Source organism: Oscarella lobularis, chromosome 3 (genome assembly GCF_947507565.1).
Source record: "Oscarella lobularis chromosome 3, ooOscLobu1.1, whole genome shotgun sequence".
Classification (NCBI taxonomy): Eukaryota; Metazoa; Porifera; class Homoscleromorpha; order Homosclerophorida; family Oscarellidae; genus Oscarella; species Oscarella lobularis.
This window is the reverse complement of record NC_089177.1, coordinates 874,775-891,089: the sequence shown is the minus strand read 5'-3', so window position 1 is coordinate 891,089 and position 16,315 is coordinate 874,775. Positions and strand designations below refer to the sequence as shown.

Here is a 16,315-nt window from a genome sequence, read left to right as displayed (position 1 = left end):
CTGTTTTAGATCAATGCCTTGCTCAGGAAGAAGGTACTGTCAAAAAAGGCGAATAATACGCAGTGAAGCTATAAATAGTTGCTAAGGGAAGCAACTCTCTCAGATAAGAAGTAAGAAAATTATGGAGTATGTTGTGTAGCTTTAGGCAAGCGTTCTTAGTCCTATCTACCTAGGTATACGATACTAGTGTACACATACGTAATGAACCCGATTGCAGTGCATTAGGCAAAGGAAAAAAGTTATAATCTGATAGGCTTAGACATGAGAAAAATTAGGGTCTCTACAAAATGTTGCACCGTCCTTTCTTCGGCGGCTTCTTGCACTGCATCCTCTTGTGCTCGTACGCAATGTAGACCACATGATCGAACAGCTCCTTCACCCCAACGAGAGTCAGAGCCGAACACTCCCCGTAGTAGACAGCGCGAATACTCCGAGAAATTCGCTTACCCATGTCCTCCTGGACGGGCGTATAGTGCTTGCTTCGATACAGTCGCACCGACGGATTTCTCTCGTACTCCTCCCGCAGATCCATCTGCAACCCGGCGACAATTATTGGCACCCCGCTGGCTGCGTGCAATTTCACTTCGGGATGCCAGCAATCTTCCACGTTATGCAACGACGACTGTCGTCCTATGTTAAAACATACGACGACGGCGTCCGCGTCTCGATACGATTCCGAACGCAATTTCTCGTAGCCTTCGAGCGCTCCCGTGTCGTGCACTTGAAGCATAATCGGCTCCTTGCCGATGCTCACGCAGCAATCGAACGTGTCGAAGACGGTAGGCGTGTAGTCGTCGACGTTGCAGCGCGTCTGATTCACGCTTGCGCGAATGAAACTCGTTTTGCCGCATCCCGTGTCGCCGGCGACGACGACCTTGAGAAAATTGGTGTTTTGCGTTCGCAATTGACTGTCTTCTAACGCTAAACAAGAAATTACGCTTAATCGACGTCAATCTGTGAGTTTTTGGTAGGTTTTTGAATTTCGCGCGCTTCGAGAGGGGGTTAGATCTAAGTGACGCATGCGCCTACCTCGCATCATTGATTGGGGTCGTTTGAGCGATATGGGCCTCTCGTTTCCAATCTGAACCGACGAAGCGTCGAGCGGCGACAAGGAATTTCGATCGGTTTCGAGAAGATGACGCAGATGACGCACGCTGTTCTGCTCGAGCCGAACGGAAACGCAGCGACCGTGAGCCGTATTGATCGCCTGCATCTTCTTCACGATGCTGCCTTTAGCCTGTTGAAGTATTGCAGCGAGACGATGCGCGATCAGCTCGTCATCTTCGGCCTGCTCGGCGCTGAAAGCGAATATGACGGGAGTTCGCTTGGCTAAGAAAAAAAACAACATGATCGACTAAACACTGGGAGGGTAAACAGTAAATACATTTGGATTCACGTCTTCTTGAAGTGGATGCGTAGCTGGATAGAAAAAAAAGGTAAGAAATACAGTGACAGTACGTAGGCCAATTCACAATATGACGTCATAAAATTTACTATACAAATACTTCCGGAAGTCTTCCGGAGTTATTAGTGACGTCAAATTAATTATGAATTGTTTGAATAGATTACCTGAATTCGGTGAGTTGGTCTGTGTTGTCGCTTTGCTGACTACTTATCGACGGTGTCCTATCCAAATCCGGCGTTGATTGTACATAGGCGGGAGGCGGCGTTGGATCATTGTTCCCAATACCCGACCTCGACTCGACTTCAGGCGGATCGTCTGGCCTATCAGAGCCAACCGACGGCTGTCGAAACAGAGTCGGCGGCGTGATAATGCGATGAGACGGCGACGTTCTGAATTCGACGTCTTCTGGCCGAGCTGCCGCCACTGCCGCCGGCGGCGGCGGCGACGTAACGACACCAGAATCGCGAACGACGAAAGATTCCTCCGCGCCGGCAAGCGATCGCGGTCGTTGCGTCATGGCAACGCCGCGACGATTCGAACGACGCGACCGATTCTTCGGCGAGTCTTCTCCGCCGTCGCGTTGACGACGCCACGCGCCGTCGGCATCCTGCTGCCATTTCGCATTTCTCGCCGCCGACTCTCGCGACTCGTCCGGCGACGGGGCCGCGCGAACGCGAACCGACGCGACGTCTCGCTTTCGCTGCGGCAACGACGTCGTTCGTCGCACGCGACGCGGACTCCGTCTCGGCGAGCGTCGTCCGTCGCTTCGATGGGCACTCGCCTGTCGTCGACTTTGATCGTCGACAATCGAATGATACAAGCTCGCCGCGCGCTCGTCCTCGTCCGACGGGTAAAACCATTTGGGATCGGGCACTGGACGTCGTCGAGGCTCCGTCGCCGTCGCCGGTTTGCTCGGTCTTCGGGGGGCCCATTCGCCTTCCGTGCTGCTACTAGTCGTCGTTTCTGGAGGAGCGTTATATTGTCTTGCTCCTCTTCCCTCTGCTATTCTTCGCGACGCCGATCCCGGTTCGCTGGGCGTGTTGTGCCCTCCGGTGCCGTACGATAAGAGTCGTTCCGGAAAGAGTCTGTCAATAGCCTTGGCGAGGTAAGGAAGAGTTAGGACAGTCGTGCGGCGAGTAAAACGAACTAATGCTCGTCTACCTGGAGTATATCAATTTGGTGGCCGACCGAGTGGACACCCAGGTAGGCGAGAAGCGCGTAGTCGAGTCGATACAAATTGGATCCCGTTATGTGGTGCCCTGTTCGAGGAGAGGGGAAGTCGATAGTTAGCTAGTAAATGCCGTGAACTAATTGGCTCCGTACTTCTAAAACTCTCGGCGTAGTCAGTGAAGTGGCGGGGAGAAAGCGAGAATATCCATTGAGCGACTTGTTCCGGTGTCCAATACTCCACTGGAACTAGGATAAAGGAAAGGAACTTAAGGGTGAGTGAATATTGAAGGCTATGTGCGAAACGAAAACAAAACGTCCATCAACTCTGTGTACCTGTTTTTCGCGCCGATCTCGGTTCGCGGTAGTGCTGAACTCGTCGCCACTCCTCTCTCTCCGACTCTGACGTTCCCGTCGGCGGTCGATCGTCCGAGTCGTCGCGGTAGAAAAAGCGACGACGATCGACCGCAGGGCTTCGCTTCGAATAGAAACTGCTCGGCTCCCTGCGACCTGAATAAGATAACGATACCGTCAGTTCTAGTTTTCGATACGAAAGCCCGTTGGTTTTGAATGGGGGGCGGGTGGGCGGCGTGCGTTTAGACGTGGGGACGCGCGGAAGTGTTTGTGCGCCCTCACTGGTAGAGTTCGTCTCGCTCGCACAACTATCTAAACTGACGGAAGACGGAAAGCAACGCCACTCGATGGCGCAGCGCACGACGCCACCGCTCTTCATGACTTTGATTTGAAAGTGAATGAGGTTCGTCAAGGACGACGATTTAGGGTCACACGCACTTCCTGTGCTCTAAGGTCATTAGCGATGTATTCGCATGCCAGTGGAGATGCAAAGGCAAACACAGCCCATCTTCAGGGTAACTTGTACGGCCTTCTTCGTCTCACCTTGTCTCGCACGTGGTCCGTAATCGTTTCGTGCCGCCGTCGCCGCCCTTTGCCTGTCCATCAGCGTTCCCTGTCTGCAACCGAGTTCCTAGGAAAGGCTATTATCAATGTTTGTTCTAATTCATGATGTGGCAAGACATTAGCCGCTTCGGCCTCTCCTCATGATTGTGTAACGAGGTTGCATGAAGAGAGCTGTGACGGAGTGGCGTCCCCCATGCATAATGCCCACCTTACGTCAACGAAGAAATGCCACGAGCAGCTGGGACAAAGTGAAACCCCTACCTATGCGCCTTTTCCCACCCCATTTATTCACGCGCATCCATCTAAAAGGAAGCGGTAGGGGTGAAATAGAATTACCCTATTAGTAGTGGTCGTTTGTCGTCGCCTGTCGCGCGGTACGAGAACCGAAGCCGTGAAAAGACGCAGGCAATGTCGAAGGCAAAACAAACACGTTTCAAACGGCCTCAAGCGAGTGCACGTGGCATCACCAGATCCACACAACGAACCCACGTAAATAAATATTAATAGACAAACATCGTCATTCTGTACTTAAAACCCTAAAGCTTTTATAGACACAAGAACAAATCTTCATGCAGGAATGTCATGTGGATTCATTGGCTTTCCTTCGATTGTAACCTGGACGTCTTCTACGGCCTCACCGCCTACCTGATCGACCAGTCTCTGCACTCGATCTCTGACCTCAGCAATGCTGGGCCTCAATTTCGGATCAACCTTCAGTATCCATTGAATCGTTTCAATGAAATCAGCCGAATAGGAAAACGCGACGTCACCTCCGCCGTCGATGACGTCAGGAAACCGAACTCGTCCGCTCCCCGCCGACGTCGCCGACCCGTCGAACGGACTCGTCCCATAGGCGAGCGCGTACATCGTGCAGCCGACGGACCACGTGTCCGTCTTCTCGGTGATCTCGCACTCGCTGGGCACTTCGAATAGTTCGGGCGCTCGATATTGGGCCGTGCACGTCTGCGCGCAGAGTTCCTGCACGGCTAGCGCTTCGGCGCGCGAGCGCACGACGACGCGCGCCTCGCTCGCGCTACCCAAGTCCATGAGAACGACGCCGAGCTGATCGTTGGTCAATAGGAGATTATGCGGTTTGACGTCACGATGAGCGATTGGCGGATCGAGGGCGTGGAATGCGGCGACCGCGTCGCAAAGGCACGCGACCCAGGCGAGTATGCGCCCCTCCGGTACGGGAATTCCGTTGCCGATGGAACGTTCGACTGCTTCCTGGGCGTTTCCTTTCGTGTAGTAGGGAAAGAGGAGAAATGCTTCGCTGTTGCCCAAAAGCGAAGATTTCGTTTCGTGAGCGAGCAGTTTCATGACGTGCGGGCAGTGTTTGATCGCTTCGTGATAGCCGATCTCGCGATTGGCCGCCTCTTCTTGTTCTGACACTTGAAGGAGCATCTTCTTTACGGCGAATTTGCGACTGCGGCCGTCTTCGACGAGATAGACAAACGAGAAGCCACCCTCGCCTATTTTGTTTACGATCCAGTATCGTTTGCGGTCGATCTTGATCGACGAGTAGAATAAACGTGCCAGAAAGCCACCCATTCCACCGACGTAGCGCGCGCGCGGTAGGCATGTCCGCTTTGTCCGCTTGTCCGCTGATTCGGGCGGATTCGGGCACGGATTGTGATTCGGGTCCGTGATAACCGCGTGTTGTTTGTGACTGTCCTGAATGGAACGACGTTGAGCTAGTGCCCCAAGACGATGGTCCCAATCCCGTCGTTCGAATCGCCTATTCCGAGTTGGAGAAATGTCCGTCCCTATGGCGGCACTCTCTCCTTTCAGCAGCGTTATTTGCACTGCTTTCGAGCTGTGCTGAAAGCGGGTGAAAGATTATAGAGCAGTGTCCGGGACAGGCGAGTTTCTCTCTTGTAAGCATAGGTTCGAATACAAACCCTGCATATCTTTGTATCGTGATATCGATCAAAAGTTAGGATTAAAAAAATGTCGTCTCCTAATGAAGAAACTTGACTGAGATGAAGTTGTCAGCGGGCTCCTATTTTCGCTTGAAGCTATGTCTGAATAAACTCAGTATACGACGCTTCTGCCATTGATTTGGGAGGCCGGCAAACTGGCGTCTCATTTTTTAATTAAGGTGTTCCATATTTGGTGCAGGACTACGGTTTTGCGTCACTAGAAACGTGATACATGCATTTGCATTAATTAATTAATTAATTAATTAAGCAGGCTCCTGGGTGCACAACTAATGGCCGACTCCTTAGGTTGCCGCTTGCAATTTTGTCATCCTACTACCGACGGTTTTCTCCGATATAGCGCTGACAAACTTTTGCTGACGAAACATGTCTCGGGTACCTGGAATGATCACTCGAAAATTCATGGATGTGAGGAAAAGTGGTGTTGAAAGAAGTACGGTGCGGTGCGCATGCGAAAGCAGAAATAACGCGGATATGTTCAATCATAGATGTAATAGAGACTGGTTCAACCGGAATTTTTCTATTTTTTTGAGTAGAGGAATTTCTTCCTCCAGTTTCCAGATTTCCCGCCTGCTGCCTGCCGCCAACGTTTCCACATCCCCACCTCCGGAAACAAACGGGTACAGTATCCCCTTCAGGGGCTCCAATAAAACACCAGCTCTAAAACCACAAAATTGAGTCTTGCATAAAATTGCGTGTGCGTCAGTAAATACAAACGCGTGAGCTAATCTGTATGATTGAGGAAGAGGAGAGTGCTTGGTGATAATTCCATCCATCGTCATCATCAAGTACTCTCCTCTTTGTCACTTCACGTTGCACACTGCTTTATATTTCATTGATACACCTGCAATTTCAGGCAAGACTAATCGAGACATTTTTTCCGACAAAAACCTGTTTTAGACTCATCCGTTCTCCGGATTCATCCGGCTTCGGATTCATCCGGTTTGGGCTCTAGCCAGTTTTGAATGCATCCGGTATTTGGATTTGGCCAGAAAAGCTAAAGCTCTTGTAGCGAACGAAGATCAAGCTATACAGTGTGATAGTACAGCTTCATACAACTACTGCTAAAACTATGTAGAAACAGCAACAGTTCGTGCACACGACGCAGACAAGCTGAATTCAAAACCGCAGCCCGGATGAATTCCAAACCGGATGAATTCCAAACCGGATGAATTCCAAACCGGATGAATCTTACAAACCGGTAGGTGCTGCACCACAGGAGTTCATTCACGTTGCTACTCAGCATTCTAACGTTTCGTGACTCAAAAGAGCCTAAATATGCTTTCACGACTCGCGCCTCTTCTTCTAACAGCGTTTGTTTTTCTGCAGACGTCAGATGCCTCCTGCTCTAAAAGTATGTTGTTTTAATTAGCCGGTTCTGTTGTCAACTTTTCTTTGATTTCAGAATGCTTTGGAACTCTCTGCAGCTCTCATGAATCGAACGTCATTCGAGGAACGGACTGCTTAGGTAGCGGCCATTATAACGCTCCACGTGGCGATAGGTATACTGTACTATAAAGCTCCGCCGCAGCAGACACCAGACCCTATTTTTGTAGACTTCACAAAGGTGTAGACATTTTGTGTCGTCCGGGAAGCGACGTTCGCGCACCGTTTTCGGCAAACGTTGTAAGGATAAGCAAGCCTTACAGTGACAACGACGGGCGTCACAACAACGGTCTTTTGCTGCAGGGAACGGGACAGTGGTCAAGTAAGAAACGTGAAAAGAGTGAAAACGAGAATTTAGGAAGACGTTTTTTAAATTCTCAGGCTATAGTGTAAAAATGTGGTATTTTACTCCATCTGTTTCTCCCGGAAGTTCCGTTTCAAAAGGACAGAAAATTGGAACTAGCGAAAGATGGCCTAGTGACTGTATTTCACAGCATATTCACCTTGAAATGGAAGACCAATCGGACCCAACAAAATTCGTATGCTAGAAGACATTGTGCATGACTTGCTCGCGACTCTTCTTCTAACAGCGTTTGTTTTTCTGCAGATGTGCTCTAGTATGTTGTTTTAATTAGCCGGCTCTGTTGTCAACTTTTCTTTGATTTCAGAATGCTTTGGAACTCTCTGCAGCTCTCATAAATCGAACGTCATTCGAGGAACGGACTGCTTAGGTAGCGGCCATTATAACGCTCCACGTGGCGATAGGTATATACTGTACTATAAAGCTCCGCCGCAGCAGACACCAGACCCTATTTTTGTAGACTTCACAAAGGTGTAGACATTTTGTGTCGTCCGGGAAGCGACGTTCGCGCACCTTTTTCGGCAAACGTTGTAAGGATAAGCAAGCCTTACAGTGACAACGACGGGCGTCACAACAACGGCCTTTTGCTGCAGGGAACGGGAAAGTGGTCAAGTAAGAAACGTGAAAAGAGTGAAAACGAGAATTTAGGAAGACGTTTTTTAAATTCTCAGGCTATAGTGTAAAAATGTGGTATTTTACTCCATCTGTTTCTCCCGGAAGTTCCGTTTCAAAAGGACAGAAAATTGGAACTAGCGAAAGATGGCCTAGTGACTGTATTTCACAGCATATTCACCTTGAAATGGAAGACCAATCGGACCCAACAAAATTCGTATGCTAGAAGACATTGTGCATGACTTGCTCGCGACTCTTCTTCTAACAGCGTTTGTTTTTCTGCAGATGTGCTCTAGTATGTTGTTTTAATTAGCCGGCTCTGTTGTCAACTTTTCTTTGATTTCAGAATGCTTTGGAACTCTCTGCAGCTCTCATAAATCGAACGTCATTCGAGGAACGGACTGCTTAGGTAGCGGCCATTATAACGCTCCACGTGGCGATAGGTATATACTGTACTATAAAGCTCCGCCGCAGCAGACACCAGACCCTATTTTTGTAGACTTCACAAAGGTGTAGACATTTTGTGTCGTCCGGGAAGCGACGTTCGCGCACCTTTTTCGGCAAACGTTGTAAGGATAAGCAAGCCTTACAGTGACAACGACGGGCGTCACAACAACGGCCTTTTGCTGCAGGGAACGGGAAAGTGGTCAAGTAAGAAACGTGAAAAGAGTGAAAACGAGAATTTAGGAAGACGTTTTTTAAATTCTCAGGCTATAGTGTAAAAATGTGGTATTTTACTCCATCTGTTTCTCCTGGAAGTTCCGTTTCAGAAGGACAGAAAATTGGAACTAGCGAAAGATGGCCTAGTGACTGTATTTCACAGCACATTCACCTTGAAATGGAAGACCAATCGGACCCAACAAAATTCGTATGCTAGAAGACATTGTAACTTGCCACCTTAGCATAGACGTATGTACTGGCATGCATGTGAGGCTCGAACGCTTTCTGTAACTGATTAGCATACAAGTTTGTCTCTGTCATCCTCTCATGCGAAAAGTCTGCAGTAACCTCAAGGCAGTGCCGTAACAATACGCATGTCGGATTCCGATTCTGACCTCGGCATCGATAGCCACGCGTTGTTTCGCGACCGTCCTGAGTGGAACGACGTTCAGCCAGTGCCTCAAGACGATGGCCCCAATCCCGTCGTTCGAATCGCTTATTCGGAGAAATGTACGTCGCTATGTCCGCACTCTCTCCTTTCAGCAGTCTCATTTGCACAGTTCAAGACTGCTTCGACTACTTTCGAGCTGTACTGAAAGCGGGTGAACGCAGTGAGCGCGCGCTCGAGCTAACGGGAGTAGCAGCGAACCTAAACCCGGCCAACTACACAGTTTGGTATCGAAGCACAGGAAATAGGAATAGGGACTTTATACATACATACATGTACGTGTATAGGCACTATCGACGCATTCTTCTCAAAGCCTTGGACAAAGATCTCGAGGAGGAGAAAAAGTTCGTCTCAAGCATCATTGACTGGGAACCGAAAAATTATCAAGTCTGGTAAAGAGAAATTCATTTCTTCTATATTACATTAGCAACGTTATCACTAAAAACTCTTGAGGTACCATCGACGTATTGTCATTGGATGGAGCGGAGACGCTTCGAACGAGCTCGATTTCACCGAAGAAATCTTAGAAAAAGACGCAAAGAATTATCACGCGTGGGGACATCGTCAGTGGATTCTGAAAGAATTTAAATTGTGGGATGACGAACTTCAATACGTAGACATGTAGGAGAAAATGGAGGAGAAATTTAGAATCACTCATTAGCTATCGTGTTCGTTTAGTTTACTTAAAGAAGACCTGAGAAACAACTCCGCGTGGAATCAGCGTTATTTTGTTATCGTTAACACGAGCGGATTCAGCGAGGAAGTAGTCGCACGCGAAGTCAAGTAACGAGAAACGTAACTATGCACAGTCAGTGTGGAAATATGTATGCTTTAGGTATACTTTGGATTTTATAAGAAAAGCTCCAAACAACGAGAGCGCGTGGAATTATTTATCAGGGTTTGTGGCTCTTGGAATATATTTGTTCCCTTTGAGTTGGAGCTTCTACTTCTTTTTAGTGTTTTGATTGGACGCAGTCGGAGTTCATTTCCTGGGCTCAAGGACGCTTGCTTGGAGATGAAGGCCAATCACATTCAGTCTCCCTATCTTTATTCGTTCCTTGCTGAGATTTATGAAGAGGAGTCTGCAAGAAATAGTGACAGTTACGCCTTGGCACTTGAGGTAGAATTTCAATAGGTAAACAGAACGTTGCTAAAATTGATTTTTTAGATCTACAGTAAATTGGCTACTGATGTCGATACAATTCGAGCCAAATATTGGATGTATAGAGCAAAGCGACTCAAACAGAAAATCGAAGCATTGGCCGAGCTGGAAGCAGAAGAAGAGAACGACGAGAAACAAGAACGTAGCACATAAACCACGCCAAGACCGTTATTATTGGGGGAGTATCTGGGGAGTATCTTAGCGTACGTTGCTTTGAAAGGAATGTACTGTACACACCAACGCGTAGGTGGTTGCGGATGGTTGCGGATAGCTGTTGCGGATTGGTAGTCGTTCATGGGGAAAATCAGCTTCGTCGATCCGGTCCTATTCTTCTATATGTTCGCTCTCTATTTCGAATCGATGTGGACGCCGGAGTTCGTCGAGGAGGCAGCCTATCGTCACTACAACGTTCGTCCGCCAAACGAAACGAACTCGAGCTGCGTTTCCAACGCCAACGCAAGCCAGCAAAATAGCAGTTCTTCCACGCAAAAAGCCGAAGCGCTCGCCTCCGACTGGCTCCTCTACATCTCGCTCTCCTCCAACATACCGGCCGTCGTGCTAGCACTTCTCGTCGGCGGATTTTCCGATCGATACGGACGACGCATGCTCATCGTCGTCCCGTCAATCGGCGCCGCCACCGAAGCCCTACTATTCATCGTCGTCATGGCAACCAATCTTCCCCTCGAATATCTCCTCATCGGAAACACGATACAGGGTTTCACCGGCGGCGGAACGACTCTCTTCATGGCCGTCTTTTCTTACGCCGCCGACGTCACGCCGACGAACAATCGCACGTGGCGACTCGGCGTGCTCGAGTCGATGACGTTTATCGGCGGCTGCTTGGGTCAATTGCTTGGCGGCGTTTGCGTAGAGCACGCTAGTCCGTACATCGTCGTCGGCATAGCAGCCGGCTGTCATTTTTTCAATATCTTCTACGTTGGAGTGTGTCTCGAGGAAGCGGCGGCGGCGAGTGAAGTCGTTTCGGGGGAAGACGAACACGAGCGGCTGCATAAAGTGCAAAATGACTCTATCGACGAAGTCGATGTTTCTCCTCGCGTTTGTTCTCCGAGGAAAATCTTTTCCTTTGTTGAGGTTTTTGTTGCTACGGATAATCGACGTCCGCGCTGGTTACTCGTGACCGTCTACGCCGTCTTCGGTCTATACACGCTGGTCGTCTTTGGAATAGGCGACGTTCAGTATCTCTATCTGACGAATTTGCCCCTGTGCTGGACGCCGTCCTTGATTGGCTATTTCAGCGCGTTTCGCTACGTGACCGGATGGTTTGCGGCGCTTATTCTCGTACCCGTTTTTTCGAAATTTCTTCACTTTCGCGATACTACCGTTGTTCTCGTAGCAATGCTCACCATGGCTCCGTCGCTCGTCGTGGAAGCGTTTGCGACCAAGTCGTGGGTCATGTTTCTTGTGCCCGTCATCGGAATATGCGGCGGGGCGACGCAGCCCGTTCTTCGTTCAATGATGTCGAAGTTGGCTGGAAAGGATCGTCAGGGCGCTCTCTTTTCGGCTGTTGCGTCTCTTGAGACTGCAGTCACTCTGTTCGGATCGTCGATATTTAATCCTCTCTATGGAGCATTGGTCCAGAAGGACGTATCGCTCTTTCCTGAGAATGGGGCTGCTTTGTGTTTCTTTATTATGGCCTGCATCTTGTTGCTACCCGTTGCAATAATAGTGTAAGTGACCTCAATTTATGCAATGGATAAAAAATGCTTCATGTATTGTCTATAGGCCTGTTCACGTATATAGCGTGAGCAACGGCTTTGGAATCAGGCGCGAAGTCGAAGGTGAATGCTACTAAGTGAATTGATTTTGCATTGTGTTTTATTCTTGGATTACATTTCTACATGACGTGGACGGTACACGCGAGCGTCACACGCGCGCTACCGATGTGTGTTTGCGAGTGAATTTTTTTGCCACAGCTGGACCTAAACCTTTCCTCATCCCCCCGAGAAGAAATGAGCCAGACGACCGAATCAAATGGGACGACCGTCATCGACGCGCTACCAAGCGAACAAGACGAAAAACCCGACGTTTCGACGAAGGAATCGGATCTCGCCGAAGCGATCGCCGGCAGCGATCGTTCAACCCGCGCCGAATCATCCACGACCTTCAAAGCCCTAGTCGCCGTCGCGTTCACCGCCTTTCTCGTCGCGACACCAACATCCGTCGTTTTGACGAAAGTCAAGGGAAAATTCGAATACCACTCCCACTCGGCCGTTTTTCTCATCGAACTCGGAAAACTGATCGTCTCGTCTATAGCGATCGTCGTCCGAAGGCCGTCGTTCGACGGCGTCAACATCCGCAGTGCCGTAATCACGGCCGTTCCGGCGTTGGTATACATGCTAGGTAATAATTTGCACTACGTAATCCTATTGCACGCGAATCCGGCGAGCATCAACGTCATCGCCAACGTGCGTTTGATCTTGCTCGCCCTTTCCTATCGTATAGTCTTGGGTCGATCCATATCGATCGCACGATATTGGGCGATGGTTGGGTTGCTCGTGGGCGTGGTGCTTTCTCAATTGAAACCCGATTTTACGTTTTCCGTTACCGCCTTCGGCGTCGTTCTGGTGCTCATTAAATGCGTAATTTCCGTCATTGGCGGGATTTTTTCTGAGCTCGTTTTCAAGCATCATCAAAGCGATTTTTATGTTCTAAGCGTGCAAATGTACGCGTGGGGATTATTTCTAAATGCGGCCGGATTAGTGTACGAAACGAAATCGCCGCTGAGAGACGTCGTTCAGACGTTTTTCGTCGGCTTTCGGTTGATCGTGTGGCTGTCGATACTCATTAGTATCTGTGCCGGCATATTGACTGGCGCCATCATGAAACATCTCGATAACATTGGCAAAGTGTTTTGCACATCGGTTGCCAGTATTTTTCTCGGCATACTGGCTTGTTATGCGTTCGTAACGGAATTCCAGATGACGTGGATGTTCCTCGCGGGAGCTACTGTCATCGGTATCAGTTCGTACATTTACTCGATTGAGAAAGTGCCAGATAGCTGGGCACGTTTATTCAAATCTGCATCCGAGGATATTGCAGAACGTTAGCATAAAACAAAAAATCAAATATCTAGATTATTTGGAAACGTTTATAAACAATACATAGAGAGACTTACTTTCAAACCGCGTAAGCTAGTCGGCTTTAGGATACTGAACCACAGATTCATACGGTTGAAGGTAACGGGCGACTAATTGATTGTACAGGGTAGACTTGATAGAAAACCACATGCAATGGCTAGAAAGAAAAAGTGCGGAGCAGGCGTCGCACAAACACACCAATCATTTTCGCAAAGCCAGTCACATTAAGCTTAGTTCATAGAGAGGTCCGGCGACTTTGGTAGGCTTTACTTTTTGTTATTTCTAATATTGCCTCGTATTTCGGCGTCGTCAGATCGGATATATCGTCGGTCGCACCCCAACACCCGTACCGCGAATAGGCGCCGCACAACGAGAAATAATTATAAATGTCGCCGGGTCGCGGCAAGCCGAACCAATTGTCGAGCACGTCGTCGACGACGATCTGCTTCATGCCCGCATTGCGTTGGGCTTCGATGCGATTTCCGATGTTCGTTGTATTGCCCACTTTCATTCCGGGGCCCGCTTCGTACGCGGCTAGTTTGAGGCCCCACACGCTGGCAATTTCGCCGATTTCGAGCGTTTTCGCGTAGCCGCTATCGCTGCTGTTTTTTATTGCGGCGAGAATCTGCTGAACGTTTGCGTTCGCCGGCGCGTCCGAATCGCTGTAATAGTGCGTCTGGGCGACGCCGTAGAAGTACTTGTTGGGCGGCCCGTAGAACTGATTAGCCCAATTGAGAATTTCGTCGTAGTGAGCCGGAAAGATAGTCCATTCGGCGAAGATAGGCAATACGCGTCGACCCAGCGTGCCCGTACCGAAAACGTTTTCGAATATGCGACCGATTTCGATGAGACGCAGGGCGTGATTTCGTCGAGCCATGACCTCTTGATCGGTCGTATTAAACGCAATCGGTATCGACTTGTCGTGCTTGGTGCGATCGACGGCATTGAGCTTGTTCCAGATGTACTGGGAGAAGCCAAAGTTCCACACTTCGTTGCTGTGTTCTACGTAGATTTTGAGGTTGTTATTGAGCCCCTTGTTATTAGTGTACGAGTTTCCCGATTTGAGTAGCATTGCTAGCTGGTATGTATACGAATTTTGATCCTTTTCGCATTGTGGGGTCGGATAGGGTAGACATCCGCTTGCCGATACTGGGATGTTAATCCAGATATCTTTATTGACTTCGTTCGCTAGCAGTATTACGTATTCCCAAGCCCATCCGTTTTTTCCCGGTCGTAGATCAGACCAACCCGTTTGAGTCATGTCATCGGGCATAGATCTCTGGTCCCATTCGAATATGTGATTTCCTTTGTCGCCGTAATACCCGGCTTTGTAGTTGGTACCCGTTATTCCCATAAAGCGCATGTGATCGAAGGGAGCTAGAGCTTTGATAAAATCGGGCGTAAAGAGAGTTGGATTTTTGCTGTCGCAGTAGGGCGCGATAATGCTGACGTTTGTCACGCCGCTGCCTTTGGGAGAAGCGGGGGTGCGTTGGGTATTTGAAAAATTAAGCACCATCAATGCTTCTCCCTTGGGCAGCGTTATATCGGCCGTCGTTGTATTGGTGCTGTTGTCAAATTTCATGTTCTCGATATTTCCCGAGAATGACGAATCGGCACTCGTAATGTTAGCCATCCCAATGAATGAGAGTTTCCACGGCGCGTCGCTCAAGTGAGCGGGTATTCGCTTTTCTGGATCGTCGATGGGCGGAGCCCAGGCAAAGGCCGGACGAAGATCAAAAACGACTAATTTTCCGTCTGCCATTGGCCAACCGTTTGAATCTGTTGGAACGTTCGTGCCCTTGGAGTCGGTGAAGGGACGCGCTTCTTTGACGACGTCGCAGAATGCGGGCGGACGCGAGCCGACTTCAACGCCAAGCGACGCCGAGGTTGGGGGTGGTGGAAAGTCAGACGATGCTGCACTTATAAGGGAGACAGAAAAGGCCAAATAGACGTAAAGGGCCATGGGTCTACGTACTCAATAACTGGTGCACGTGCACTGATTGATGCCACGGTAACAGATTCCATTTACCTGACGCGCTGGGGACTCATGAGTCAAGACTACAAGTTTGACTCGAAATACGGTGGAATCTCCGGCTACGATCAGGATTGCATGATCATTGCTTCGTTCGGCAACCACGCCGACCCGTCCGTGCACCGGAGACGCAAGTTTGAGGATGAAGACGTGAAAAACAACGAGATTCCGCACGCACACGCTCGCGACGACGTTTCCATCGTCAAGTATCGTCTCAGTCGCGATTCGCATCGCACCGTAACGACCGTGCTCGTCGACGAGCCGGAAAACGAACGCGACAAGAATCGATACGTTGAAGAGATTGAGCTCTTTTTAGAACGCTGCGAAAAGCCAGGAGGTAAGGGGTCGAACTCCAGTATATTGACGTCATATAAGCGTTGCCAACGCAGCAACGATATGGTACATGGGTCATGGGCAAGACGGATCTGGGGACTGGTGCTTTCGTGGTGGATTTCTCACGTTTCGGGAACTCCTTTCAATTTACATTAAACTATTTCGCGGTAAAATTCTGACGCTCGTCATAGATTCTCCCTGTTCGGGCCAATGGGCTTATGCGCTGATCGAAGAATTGGATCGACTTGAAGTGCCAGCATGCGGACACAAAGCAATTCAACGAGGAATTCTTGTGAAAATCTTTGCGTCCTGCCAGCGGCACGAAATACCTCGTGAACGTTTCTATTCAGTTGACGGATGTATGATTGAAGATCGCGGCTTGGTATTTTTTGGTCTCGGTTCGACGCTTTCCAGCGGCAACGACTGGGAGCAGCACCCGGTTCATGTGAATACAACGCGTTTGTCGTGCATGCGTAAGGACACAGCTAAGTGCCGAGCTGTCAAGCATCAAGAGTGGAAGTGGAAAGATAAAATCAGTGGAGAAACTAGTTCGCGCGTGTATTTGGTGCGTGGAACAGACTGCGGTCGACCGGCATGGCACTACGTCTTGCTTCGAGCTGATCCAGACAATGCAAAGGAGTTTCATACTCGTATTGCAAAGGGGACAGTGGACGTCGCTGATTTTGGCATTGTATTGGCTAGCGGATGGGGCGATGACCCACCCGAAGATGTTAAACAACAACTTAGAATTAGCATACGCTAAAAAGCGCCTTAGAGCTCCTTTTAGAGCTCC

General features: G+C 49.4%; 6 protein-coding genes across 8 annotated transcripts; 4 read left to right on the top strand and 2 right to left on the bottom strand.

Annotated features, from left to right (window-relative positions):
* Window positions 1-221: 221 nt before the first annotated feature.
* LOC136184791 (uncharacterized) lies at window positions 222-3,936 on the bottom strand. Of its 2 annotated transcripts, XM_065971766.1 has the most exons (9): window positions 3,827-3,936; window positions 3,470-3,557; window positions 2,909-3,082; window positions 2,729-2,821; window positions 2,567-2,664; window positions 1,570-2,501; window positions 1,385-1,419; window positions 1,030-1,329; window positions 222-921 (listed from the first exon to the last, which is right to left on the bottom strand). In XM_065971766.1, the coding sequence occupies exons 2-9, from the start codon at window positions 3,528-3,530 to the stop codon at window positions 281-283; spliced, it is 2,334 nt and encodes a 777-aa protein (XP_065827838.1). In that variant the 5' UTR covers window positions 3,531-3,557; window positions 3,827-3,936; the 3' UTR covers window positions 222-280. The 2 variants fall into 2 exon arrangements, with proteins under 2 accessions (XP_065827838.1, XP_065827836.1); XM_065971764.1 differs by lacking the exons at window positions 3,470-3,557; window positions 3,827-3,936 and adding an exon at window positions 3,209-3,328.
* A 27-nt stretch (window positions 3,937-3,963) lies between these two features.
* LOC136184801 (serine/threonine-protein kinase 16-like) lies at window positions 3,964-6,291 on the bottom strand. Its single transcript, XM_065971778.1, has one exon. The coding sequence runs from the start codon at window positions 5,039-5,041 to the stop codon at window positions 4,058-4,060; it is 984 nt and encodes a 327-aa protein (XP_065827850.1). The 5' UTR covers window positions 5,042-6,291; the 3' UTR covers window positions 3,964-4,057.
* A 321-nt stretch (window positions 6,292-6,612) lies between these two features.
* LOC136184800 (protein farnesyltransferase/geranylgeranyltransferase type-1 subunit alpha-like) lies at window positions 6,613-10,299 on the top strand. 2 transcript variants are annotated; one of them, XM_065971777.1, is made up of 18 exons: window positions 6,613-6,631; window positions 6,674-6,784; window positions 6,836-6,932; window positions 6,987-7,138; window positions 7,198-7,355; window positions 7,424-7,581; window positions 7,638-7,789; window positions 7,849-8,006; window positions 8,075-8,232; window positions 8,289-8,440; window positions 8,500-8,959; window positions 9,010-9,124; window positions 9,185-9,289; window positions 9,351-9,518; window positions 9,576-9,680; window positions 9,733-9,795; window positions 9,855-10,017; window positions 10,066-10,299. In XM_065971777.1, the coding sequence occupies exons 11-18, from the start codon at window positions 8,824-8,826 to the stop codon at window positions 10,210-10,212; spliced, it is 1,002 nt and encodes a 333-aa protein (XP_065827849.1). In that variant the 5' UTR covers window positions 6,613-6,631; window positions 6,674-6,784; window positions 6,836-6,932; window positions 6,987-7,138; window positions 7,198-7,355; window positions 7,424-7,581; window positions 7,638-7,789; window positions 7,849-8,006; window positions 8,075-8,232; window positions 8,289-8,440; window positions 8,500-8,823; the 3' UTR covers window positions 10,213-10,299. The 2 variants fall into 2 exon arrangements, with proteins under 2 accessions (XP_065827849.1, XP_065827848.1); XM_065971776.1 differs by lacking the exon at window positions 6,613-6,631 and having other exon boundaries at window positions 6,636-6,784.
* LOC136184796 (proton-coupled folate transporter-like) lies at window positions 10,238-11,989 on the top strand. The gene is made up of 2 exons (XM_065971771.1): window positions 10,238-11,747; window positions 11,803-11,989. Exons 1-2 carry the CDS (start codon window positions 10,354-10,356, stop codon window positions 11,870-11,872), a joined length of 1,464 nt encoding a protein of 487 aa, XP_065827843.1. The 5' UTR covers window positions 10,238-10,353; the 3' UTR covers window positions 11,873-11,989.
* Window positions 11,990-12,027: 38 nt separating this feature from the next.
* On the top strand, window positions 12,028-13,194 carry LOC136184798 (uncharacterized). Its single transcript, XM_065971774.1, has one exon. The coding sequence runs from the start codon at window positions 12,030-12,032 to the stop codon at window positions 13,125-13,127; it is 1,098 nt and encodes a 365-aa protein (XP_065827846.1). The 5' UTR covers window positions 12,028-12,029; the 3' UTR covers window positions 13,128-13,194.
* A 112-nt stretch (window positions 13,195-13,306) lies between these two features.
* LOC136184799 (uncharacterized) lies at window positions 13,307-16,314 on the top strand. Its single transcript, XM_065971775.1, has 2 exons — window positions 13,307-15,526; window positions 15,579-16,314. The coding sequence occupies exons 1-2, from the start codon at window positions 15,205-15,207 to the stop codon at window positions 16,283-16,285; spliced, it is 1,029 nt and encodes a 342-aa protein (XP_065827847.1). The 5' UTR covers window positions 13,307-15,204; the 3' UTR covers window positions 16,286-16,314.
* The last annotated feature ends 1 nt before the right edge of the window (window position 16,315 follows it).

Bases quoted from the DNA above. Each gene is read 5' to 3' on its own strand.
- LOC136184791 (XM_065971764.1), bottom strand. From the start codon at position 3,305: ATGAAGAGCGGTGGCGTCGTGCGCTGCGCCATCGAGTGGCGTTGCTTT. The intron at 2,502-2,566 runs GTAGACGAGCAT...TACCTCGCCAAG, and splicing joins ACCAAATTGATATACTCCAG to GCTATTGACAGACTCTTTCC. The intron at 1,420-1,569 runs GTAATCTATTCA...TTTTCTATCCAG, and splicing joins GACCAACTCACCGAATTCAG to CTACGCATCCACTTCAAGAA.
- LOC136184801 (XM_065971778.1), bottom strand. From the start codon at position 5,041: ATGGGTGGCTTTCTGGCACGTTTATTCTACTCGTCGATCAAGATCGAC.
- LOC136184800 (XM_065971777.1), top strand. From the start codon at position 8,824: ATGTCGGATTCCGATTCTGACCTCGGCATCGATAGCCACGCGTTGTTT. The intron at 9,125-9,184 runs GTATCGAAGCAC...GTACGTGTATAG, and splicing joins CCGGCCAACTACACAGTTTG to GCACTATCGACGCATTCTTC. The intron at 10,018-10,065 runs GTAGAATTTCAA...TTGATTTTTTAG, and splicing joins GTTACGCCTTGGCACTTGAG to ATCTACAGTAAATTGGCTAC.
- LOC136184796 (XM_065971771.1), top strand. From the start codon at position 10,354: ATGGGGAAAATCAGCTTCGTCGATCCGGTCCTATTCTTCTATATGTTC. The intron at 11,748-11,802 runs GTAAGTGACCTC...TATTGTCTATAG, and splicing joins CTACCCGTTGCAATAATAGT to GCCTGTTCACGTATATAGCG.
- LOC136184798 (XM_065971774.1), top strand. From the start codon at position 12,030: ATGAGCCAGACGACCGAATCAAATGGGACGACCGTCATCGACGCGCTA.
- LOC136184799 (XM_065971775.1), top strand. From the start codon at position 15,205: ATGAGTCAAGACTACAAGTTTGACTCGAAATACGGTGGAATCTCCGGC. The intron at 15,527-15,578 runs GTAAGGGGTCGA...TTGCCAACGCAG, and splicing joins ACGCTGCGAAAAGCCAGGAG to CAACGATATGGTACATGGGT.